The 9,791-nt window shown below is 61.2% G+C and overlaps 1 protein-coding gene across 4 annotated transcripts; it reads right to left on the reverse strand.

The window, feature by feature from the left end:
• Nucleotides 1-88: 88 nt before the first annotated feature.
• LOC137462577 (inositol 1,4,5-triphosphate receptor associated 2-like) lies at nt 89-6,257 on the reverse strand. Of its 4 annotated transcripts, none has more exons than XM_068173089.1 (14): nt 6,054-6,232; nt 5,195-5,241; nt 4,727-4,803; nt 4,512-4,575; nt 4,142-4,217; nt 3,871-3,898; nt 3,109-3,249; nt 2,866-2,997; nt 2,440-2,587; nt 1,897-1,955; nt 1,277-1,327; nt 1,094-1,176; nt 892-1,005; nt 89-561 (listed from the first exon to the last, which is right to left on the reverse strand). In XM_068173089.1, the coding sequence occupies exons 1-14, from the start codon at nt 6,173-6,175 to the stop codon at nt 402-404; spliced, it is 1,302 nt and encodes a 433-aa protein (XP_068029190.1). In that variant the 5' UTR covers nt 6,176-6,232; the 3' UTR covers nt 89-401. The 4 variants fall into 4 exon arrangements, 3 of the variants coding, with proteins under 3 accessions (XP_068029190.1, XP_068029192.1, XP_068029191.1); XM_068173091.1 differs by having other exon boundaries at nt 423-561; nt 892-986; nt 1,081-1,172; nt 6,054-6,257; XM_068173090.1 differs by having other exon boundaries at nt 423-561; nt 1,094-1,172; nt 6,054-6,247.
• Between the last annotated feature and the right edge of the window lie 3,534 nt (nt 6,258-9,791).

Genomic DNA, 9,791 nt, shown 5'->3' on the forward strand with positions numbered 1-9,791 from the left:
AGCATTGTCCCCCGGGCAGCAGCAAAGGAGCATTCGATGTGAATTACAGCAGGGACTGAGGACATGTGGTGGCACTGAGGGATGCGGCTCCAAAGCAAACCCGCGGCCGTGGGCAGCCCGAGCTGTCCCCAGCACAGGGGATGTGTGGGAGCACACCTGCACCCCTTGATGTGCTGAGAACAGGCAACTCACGGCATCAGTGAGAGCTGCTGCAGCCCCCTGAACCCTTCATGGTTATATGGAGGTGCCAACCATACCCTGGATCCTGCCACAGATGCTACCTTAGCTCCTAGCCCCTGCTCCATCATTACAATTCCCCCATTTTATTATTCTAGTGTTTTGGTGTTTTAGGACGTGGGGAAGGAGCAGAGATGCCTCTCAGCTCCCTCGCCCTGGTCCAGCTAGGCCTTGGATGATGCTGCAGGCTGCAGCCGCTGCAACTCCAGGACACGGACGAGGAGGAGGAAGGCGATGCTCAGGAGAAGCAGCCAGAAGAAAACCCAGTAGTGCTGTGGGAAGAAGAGCCATGGACGCCACAGCTCCGCTGCAGACCCCTTGGACCTGGGGAGAAGGTGACCAGGGACATTGTCATCCGTGGGGGAGAGCAAATCCCACCTCCACCCGTCTGGGGACAAGGAGGATGTTTGACTCAGCCCCAAACCTCGCTGGCCCTTTTACACACCCAAGTGAACAAGCCCGAGGAAGGCATGGGCAACCCACAATGCGTGGGCAAAACTGAGACCCAGTGGGGTCGAGCTGAGGCAGCCAAACAACATCCCAGCCTTCCACCACTACATCCCCAGCCCCCTGCCCAAGTGCTGGCCACCTGGGGACCACAGAAAGGCCAGCAGCCACGGGGGGGATGCTGGGCACACGCAGGGTGCTGCTCACGTCAGCCCAAGCTGCTCCGGCTCCTCGTTGCCTGTGCTTGAGCCTCTACCATCTGCCTCTGCCACCAGCTTCCCGGCCACAGCACTGTCCTGGCCCTGTGGCTCCAGCTCGCTCCTGGGGAGGGAGAGGACGGGGTCGGTGCTGTCCCACATGGGCCAGTGGCAGCCGGTGCCACGGCTGCCCGGCCACCCAGCGCAGTTACCTCTGGATGCTGGGCCAGCGCTGGGCCCCCTCTGGCTCCAGGCCACCTGCTGGGGCTGCTCGGCGCTCAGGGCTGGCACCTGGCTGGGCACCGAAGGTGGGAGCATCAGTGGGGACGCGGAGCCCCGGTGGCACCGAGGCTGGGGACACAGCTCCTGGCTGTCCCCAGCAAACACGTCCTTACCAAGAGCTGCTTGGGGATGACGGCGATGCTGACCCTGCGGCGGGCAGACCCCTGCAACAGAGGGGCTGGGGGTGAGCACTGTGCAGCTGCTTCTCACCTCCTCCTTCCCCATCACCTCCCCAGCACGGGCAAGGGACACCACGGGACATGCCAGCTCCCACTGGAGCTAAGAGGGGAACCCAGAAAGCCAGGGAAGGTCAAAGCCAAGAGGTTTGTGCCTGCCATTACTGCTGCAAGCTGTCCTGGTGGGGCTGCCTGACCCCCTCCCCTGCCTCTGGAGCTATAGGGGGATCAGTGTCGGATTCAAGCTGGTGCTAAAGAACAGCCAGGCCTGTGGCTCTGGCACTGTGACCCTGCAATGGAAGAAGGATCTGCCTAAGATCTCTTGCACGGACATCCCCCAGCTTGCTGGGCGTCCTTTCCTTCTACCAACAGCCCTCTGAGGCTGCCCCTACATTTTGCCTCATCCCTGGCATTTCCAGCAGATCTTCCTTGCAGCAAGCAGCTGGCTGCAGTGACATTTTTGGGGACAAGTGGGTGTGTGGGGACAGCCAGTTGAGGGAGGGCGGCAGGCCATGGGGATGCAGTGGCTCCAAGACTCCTGAACTGGGACCAGTTACCTGCTGGAAAGTTCTCTTCAGGGGGTGAGGGTGAGGTCTCAGCCGTGGCTCCACATCATCTGGGAGCAAAGAGAAGCCACCTTACATCATCCCCCAACACTAAGATGGGGCTGATGCACAGACAGTCACAAAGCTCCTGAAAGCTGTCCTGGCCATGTGTTCTGTGCTTGGCACAGGGGGTGCCCCAGGCTGGGGGACCTGGTCCCATGCACACAGTGGTCCATGTGGGGCTTGGTGTTCAGGAACAGAGTCCTTTTTGTGCATGGGGCCCCCCTGCCCTGCACTCCCAGCTGGGTTTTGGCTCTCTGGCCACCAGCACCTGCTCCCACACTGATCTGCTGTTCCACTGTCCCCTCACAACTGTCATCAGCTGTTCCCTTCACCACGCCATCAGCTGTTCCCCACTACCAGTCCTCAACTCACACCACCCACTGGCTCTGTGGTGCAGGGTCACACTGACCCCCCAGAGGGGCTCAGGACCAAATCCTGCAGGGTTGCTCCGTGCAATCCCTGCCCAGGCCCCAGCGGCAGAGCCCACCTCACCCTGGGTCTCCGCCAGCTGCCGGTTGCGGGAGTTCTGCTGGATCAGGCGCTTCATCTCCTCCAGCTCCGCGTGCTCCCGCATGTGGTGCCGCTTCAGGTTCTCCACGTGCTGGACCATCACCTCTGCTGCTCGGCTCATCCGGGCCTCCTGCAGCCGGGCGGGATGGGGGATCAGGGCTCCTGTCTCCTAAGGAGCCAGCTCTCCGCCAGCCCCTCCCTGTGCCTCCCATGGTGCCTCCACCCAGGCAGTGCAGGTGCATCCCCTTCCCGCTCCCAGGGGCGGGCGGACGGATCCCTTGCACCCTGGTACCTGAGGTCAAGGCCAGCACCGTGAGGAGGAGGGACAAACCCCAGCAAGGCCAGGGATGAGTCCCCAAGCCCGTCTGTAGCACCTCCATCACTGCCAGCCCTGGGCTGTGTACACACCTGGTGTACAGCCCCCAGCTTCTCTGCAGCACTGGTTGCCCGCTCAACGGCCGCCGACAGCACGGCCAGGCTGTGCTGCAGCTGCTCCAGCGTCTCCTTGCAGCCTGCATTGGCACAGGATCGGCCCAGCCTCTGTGGGGGGAAAGGATGGAGCTGCTGGAGCTGGCACTTTGAGTTGTCCAAACCCCTCTGGGGCTGGATGACCCCAGCACGTGCCAGCCCCCTGCCCTTGTGCCCACCTACCTCCAGGGCAGCCCGGCACTGCCCCAGCTCCTCCTGGATGTTTTCCTCTGCTGCATCCCGTGCGCGTTTCTCCACCTGCACCCGTTGCTGCAGGGTGAACACATCGCAGCGAAAAGCCAGGGCAAGGTGGGCAAAGGCTGCCTGCAGGGTGGGGAGGTGAGAGGTGGGACACGGGGGCAGAAGGGAAGCCACCAGGGCCATGTGCTGCTGTCCCCAAGGCACAGACAGACCTCCCAGCGTGCCACCAAACAGGGCAGTGCTAAAGATAATTAGCACTTGCCTTGCCCCAGCACCCGCTAGGCTGCTGCATGCTGGGGACAGTCCCCTGCGATGCCAGCCCAGGGAGACACGTCCCCCAGGCAGCCGATAACACACGGAAACCTTGAGCCCTCCTGGCAAGAGCACACGCCGGGCGGACGCCAGCCCTCGCTGCGGGTCCCGGCTGACGGCTGAGCCTGACTCAGCCCTGGCACTCGCAGGGAAATTATTTTTATTAGCGTGGCTCCTGCCGCCTCCCCGGCTAAGGGCGCTCTTCAGCAGCTGCAGAGCACTTTGTGGGATTGCCGGGCACGCAGAGGACAGGCTCCTGGAAATGCAGCTGCCTCCAAATGCCAAAAGCATCTCTGGGAAAGGGTTTATGAGGTGGCTGCCAGGGGCCTGCGGAGCCTGAAGGAGCAGGGCACAGCCATGGGACTGTGAGCCAGTAGTGTCCATGTTGTGTCCCCTTTCCCCAGCCCACCCACGGCCCCCAGCAGCCCTCACCTCCAGATCCTGCTCGGTCAAAGCCACCCTGCAGAAAAAGAAGTGCTGTCAGGGATGTGGAGGCATCATGGGGGCTGCATGCTGAAAATGCCCTTGCTCTGCTCCCAGGGGTGCCAGCCACCACAAGAAGTGGGACGCCAAATGCCCATTGTGTGGACAGCAACTCTTGTGCAATGGAAAAGGAGGAAAGCCCAGTCTCTGAGCCCTGCTGTGCCCTAGAACCCCCCTGTCCTGTAGCCCCCAGAGGGAGGCAGGTGCTCACTGGTCTTACCTGTGCAAGCCAAGTCTGTCCAGCACTGAGAGCTCACTCGGGAGACTCAGCAGCGGCTCCTCCAGGGTTGCTGCATCTGCAGGAAGGCAGTGGGGCCACAAGAGACCACATGTGAGGGCTTTCCGTTGGCCTTCCCTCCTCCCTCTGCCCTCCTGTCTTAGCAGGGAGTAGGTGCCCATGTTTTGGAACCATCCCAATCCCTCCCCCAGCATCAGGGGGGCTCTAGCTCCTCCCAGGCCAGTCTCCCCTTCCCCATGTCCCCACCAGGGGAGATGACCCTCGTCAGAACATGTTCCCATGCTCGTCCCCAGCTACTTCAAACCTTCCCCTAAGGGGACCCAGCTGGGATGTGGGATGGGGACTCACCCACCTTCTTTAGTCCTGTCACTGTCCCCAGGGTGCACAGCCTGCTCCTGCACGGCCCTGCCTGGCTCCTGAGAGGCACAAAGGTGCAGCTGGGGCAAACCTCTCCCTGGTGCCGCACAGCACCCCGAGAAGACCAGCACAGAGGGGCTGGGGGCCTGGCTGAGCCCAAGGAACCGGGCAGGGAAGGGCCCCCACCTGTCACCCTCCCCTCCCTCTCACCTCGCTGACTTGCTCCACGCTCTGCTCACTCCTGGCCAAAGCCCCGCCTGGGTGTCCCTGGGGACTGCTCATCCTGCCTGGGGACAGAAAGGGTGCTGGGAGCTGGGCAGCAGGGACCCCTCCCCAGCCTGACACCACTTCAGGAGAGACCCCCAAAACTGCCACTGGCACTTCTGCAGCCTGCAGGCTCCCAAGGGACATCAGCTGGCAAGTACCCCCCAAAATATCCCTATGGGATTAAGGGAGCTGGAGCTATACTGGGCCAGGTTGGCGGAGGAGGGCAATGGATCCAGTGCAGAGGGTGGGTTACAGCTGGTGAGGCAAATCCAGGGGATGGGCTTGGGGTCCCAGGGCTGGAAGGGGTTGCAGGCGGGTGCTGCCAGGCCAGGGGACACCCCTCCTGCTGCTCAGGGAGGGAGGGTGGAAAACCCACCCTTGTGACCCCACCCCCGCTTGGGCTGCCCTTACCTTCATCCGGAGATGTGGTGAGCCCGGACAGCTCTGCCTGCTGCTCCCTGTGGAGGGAATTCCGGGTAAACCCCAGAGAAACTCAGGAAGCACCGGCAGCATCCCACCCCTCACGCTCCCCCAGCTCCCTCGATGGGGCTGCTCCGGACCTGGGTCCTTCCCGAGCATCCTCCACAGCCTGCTCCGTCCCCGTGCCGCTCTGCGAGCCGCCCCCTGGGCTCCTGCCGCCGCCGCAGAGCCCCACAGAGGACCCGCCGAAGCCGTTTCCAGCCAGCAATGAGTCACCAGCCACTGCCGTACTTTGCCTCAGCCTGGTCTTTTTTTTTTTTTTCTTTCTTTTTTTTTTTTTTTTCCTCCGGCTGCCAAGCAGACCTCGCTGCGAGCCGGCCTCTTCCAGCACCACAACACACCCAGAGCCCAGGCAGGCACCATCTCACAGCACCCCACGGGGATGGCAGGCGCCCCTAAAAGTGCACTGGGACAGGTTTATCATCCCAAAACCCTCCCTGGGTGCCAGGAGGTCTGGCAGCTCTGTAGCATCCCCGCTCACTGATGCTGGAGGCCACCAGGGATGGCAGGTCACCAGCGCGTGGAGACACAGGGGCTGCTGTGCAAAGAGCCCTCTGGAGCCCAGCATCCAACTGGGAGAGGGTTTGAACCCCCAAACTTTTCCCCCTGGCTCTGGGAAGAGCTGCAGCAGAGCTTTTCCCTCTCCTCCTGGCGAGCCTGAGAGCAGCGGCTGCAGGAGAAGGGGCCACCATGCCAGAAGGATGCTCAGCGTCCCTTGCCTGGCACTGCCATCACTGTCCCATCCTTGCTAGCACCCCAAAAGCCGCTGGGGGGGTTTTTGTGCACATACCTCCGAGGTGAGGGGCTGGGTCGGCAGCTCATCTTCTGCCGCTGCCGCCGCCGGCGCCCCTGGGCCGGTCCCTGCGCCTCCTCCTCCCCCGGTCCCAGCGAGGTCCCTTCGAGTGGCTTCATCTGGGACGTGCAGAGGCTCCAGGACCAGCACACCTATCGGGAGAGACCCACATGAGCTGCGCGCAGATGGAGAACGCCTCTAAATGTTATATTTTTAAAGTGTTTTCTCACCCCCAGGAGCTCCGCGCTCCTCTACTTAGCGTGGAGGCATCTGTGGGAAAAGAGGTGGGGAGGCCCGCTGTGATTCAGGAGGAATCTGGTGGGATTTGGGCGGGCATGGAGCGAGGCAAATGAGAAATTCAATGCAGGAGGGTGGACTTTCCTGCTTGCCACCCCCATTTCCTTCCCCCGGGGCAATCCTCGTTTTGGGCTTGTGATGTGGGGCAGCTTCATGGGGAGATGTAGATTTGCAGCCACCAACCAAGTGTGAGCAGCCAGTGCGGAGTGAGAGCAGCCCCTGCCCTCCAGGCTGCGGACATGACAGTCCCTGAGCTCCCAGAGAGACAAATATAAAAGATTGCCAGATCTAAGGGAGCTTGGACAACCCATTTAAGCTGTTTTACAATGTTTAAAGGATCAGAGAAGGATGCAGGAAACCCACAAAGTCCCTCTCCTGGTCCAGCGTGAAGTCGCTGTCCCTGAGCTCCCAGAGAGACAAATATAAAAGATTGCCAGATCTAAGGGAGCTTGGACAACCCATTTAAGCTGTTTTACAATGTTTAAAGGAGCAGAGAAGGATGCAGGAAACCCACAAAGTCCCTCTCCTGGTCCAGCGTGAAGTCGCTGTGCACAAGGGCCTGTCCCACAGTGACTCCTCTCAGGCTGTGCCCATGGACATGCAGATTTAGGACAGAAGGAGAATTGTTTTGTCCAGGACGGGAAATGCAGGAGAGATCTAGGGGGACAGAGAGCAGGGAGTGCTTGCAGCCCCACCTGCCTGTGCAAAGCCTTGGCCGAGCTCAGCCTAGCTCCAAGCAGGGCCATCACCCAGCTCCCAGCGCCTGCTCAGCTCTGGGTGAAGGTGTAAAAAGCAGCACTTGGCACCTGCCAAAGCCAGCCCATTTCACACCTATACAGTGGGAATTGTCGCTGACACCTCCACCCAGGGGCTCAGGCGCCTCCAGCCAGCAGGGATCAGCCAAACTCATCACACCAGCGAGCATCAGAGCGCTCTGGAGGGCTGGTCCCGGCTGCAAAGCGCTCAATCCATCACAGCTGCGGCAGACCCTGCCGGCTGCTGCTTTCCCACGGCTCTGACAGCCTCACGGACACTCGCTCCTTATCTTTGTGTTACAGATGGAAAAGATACGAGACACGCAGCTGGTTTAGCATAAGGAACCCCCTGAGATGCCAGACCGGGCTTTCCCTCAACTCGGTGACGACCAAACGCTCCCCGGGACATCATTACCTGCCTGAACTCCTCTCAAGCAGCCGAAGGCAGATGCTGGGGCCACCCAGCTCGGACCGGGCACTCAGGCCGGGAGGGGGCTCAGGGGACACGGCGTGGCCGGCACTCGGTGGCTCGGGGCTGCTGGCGGAGCCTCCCCGCGGGGCAGAGCAGCCGCATCTGCGGCAGACGGAGCTGCCGGGGCCGAGCCCGAGGAGAGAAGGCCTTTAAAGGAGATGCGTGAGAGCGGCTGGGAGCTCCCCGCGCCGGCCAGGGCGGGCAGAGTGGGCTGCAGGTGGCCGGGAAACCTCCGCTTTTGGTGCGGGGCCAGGTCCAGCACCCGCTCCGGGTGACAGAGCCGGGAAAGACCAGGACTGCTCCGTCCGTGCCCGGTGTCTGCGGAGCGGAGCTGAGCCTCAGCATCTCCCTGGCAGGAGGCTCAGGGCAGGGCGGGGGCAGTCGGGAGAGATGGGGGATCCCCCCGTGCTTTCATGGGGGGCCCCGCACCAGGCTAAACCGGAGTGGCTGATGAGGAGCCCCTGTAGCATCTTGTTCGGTGATGCAGGGAAGCCACTCTGCCCAGGACCCCCATCCCTCCTGCCCCTCTCAGCAGCCCCACGTCCTCCCCCCGGCCATCCCCCACTGCCCCATCCCCGGCCCAGCCCCTTTGCTCAAACCCATCACATCCTCTAAAGCCGCTTTCTTCCCCTAAGGAGCTTACAGCGAGTCGGGCTCCACCTTCAGCACTACCTGGAGGCAGCTGCTGTTGCCCCCCCATGCCCAGGGACCCTTGGGGTCTGCAGACCTCTCCAGCCCTGAGAGGGCAAACAGCATCTCCCAGTGCCCGGGCCGGCTTTGCCCAGGCTCTGACCCACCTGCCGGAGCGAGAGCCCAGAATGCAGCCCCAGGTGTCACAAAGCAGGGGCAGTGGAGGTGGGACAGCCTTGCAGAGAGGAGCAGCAGCTGGCACCAGGCAGCACATCGGGCTCCGTGGCCTCTGCTCCGGTGTCCTGGCAGGCCCAGGGCTGCTCCGTGGGGCACACAGACCCCAGGATACCTCACACTGGTGCCTCTGTCCCCTCCCTCACCCAGGGGAGCGCTCACAAGAGGCAGTGCCCCTGTTCACAAACCACCCCGTTCAAAGAGCCTCTGAAAGCCTTTACTAAAAGCATGCGGGGATTTTTAAGCATTCTTATTTTTAAGCTGGAAGCAGCTAAATCATGACTGCAATCTAGGTATCTCAGAGGCTCAAGCAAGGAAAACCAGCCCAGTTCCCCTCACACAGACCTGTTCAGCGGGGAGGAACCAGACCCTGCTGGGAGACCTCCAGCGCAGGGGGGTGGGTGGCAGCATGTGGCTGCGGGCTCTGCCTTTGTCCCCTGTCCTCCTTCCAGCGAGGTCCCTCACAGCAGCAGCACCGCCCAGGGCACCTGAAGCTGAGCTAAATTCGCAGCTCAGATCAGAGTGTGGTCATCTGGATTATTCACTTCTTGGAAGAAAGCTGCTCAGACTGACACTGACTGCTGCCACTGATGCGGCAAGCGTGATTTACAGGTCTGTGCAGGAGCCCAACCACAAAACAGCACCCCAGCCCTCCCTCAAATTCACCTTTCTGTGGCCCTGGCTTCCCTAGCTGACAGGAACCTGGCAGCCACCGGGCTACCCAAGAGAGAACACGATTCTTGTCTTATGATTAAAAGGTTGTTGGCAAAAAAAAACCCCAAAAGCACCAAACAGACAAGAAGGAAAATTGCTCTTCCTTTTTATTGTTTTAAATACCAAGTGAAAAAAAAATAAATATTGCTGAGCCTCCCCCAGAGCACTTCAGCCTCACATTTGGGTGTCACAGCCCCCAGGTTTCCAGGTAGAATTGCATCAGCATGCTGGGGATTACACATGAGATTAGCAGGCTGTCACTGGCCATGCAGTTACCTCCAGGGAGAAGTGGGGTGACACCCCTGGCACTGCTGCAGGAGGGGAAACAGCAACAGCCTGGAGCTCCTGTTTGGAGAAGGGCAGCCCCTTGGGGGATGGATACAGGCCATTTTCAGGAAAGCCACTGAGTTTCAGCCCTTTCCAACAAGGTGCTGCATGGCCCAAGGCCCCTGCATGGCTCAGATGTCTGGTGTTTAACATCCACGGACCCCACAACCCTGCTCACCCCAAAGAGGTTCACTGCTGCCTGACCACAGCCCCACGAAGGCAGCTGGGCAGTGGAGGAATCATCTTGTCACTAAACTGGTTCAAAAATCCCTGTGGAGGGTGTGGAGGCAGCAGAGTGGACAGACA

The sequence above is a fragment of the Anomalospiza imberbis genome, chromosome 26 (assembly GCF_031753505.1).
Source record: "Anomalospiza imberbis isolate Cuckoo-Finch-1a 21T00152 chromosome 26, ASM3175350v1, whole genome shotgun sequence".
In the NCBI taxonomy this organism is placed as follows: Eukaryota; Metazoa; Chordata; class Aves; order Passeriformes; family Viduidae; genus Anomalospiza; species Anomalospiza imberbis.

Coding starts and splice junctions, on each gene's coding strand:
- LOC137462577 (XM_068173089.1), bottom strand. CDS start 6,175: ATGAAGCCACTCGAAGGGACCTCGCTGGGACCGGGGGAGGAGGAGGCG. Junction 4,576..4,726: donor GCGTGGAGCAAGTCAGCGAG/GTGAGAGGGAGG, acceptor TGTGCCTCTCAG/GAGCCAGGCAGGGCCGTGCA. Junction 3,899..4,141: donor GACAGACTTGGCTTGCACAG/GTAAGACCAGTG, acceptor CTTTTTCTGCAG/GGTGGCTTTGACCGAGCAGG.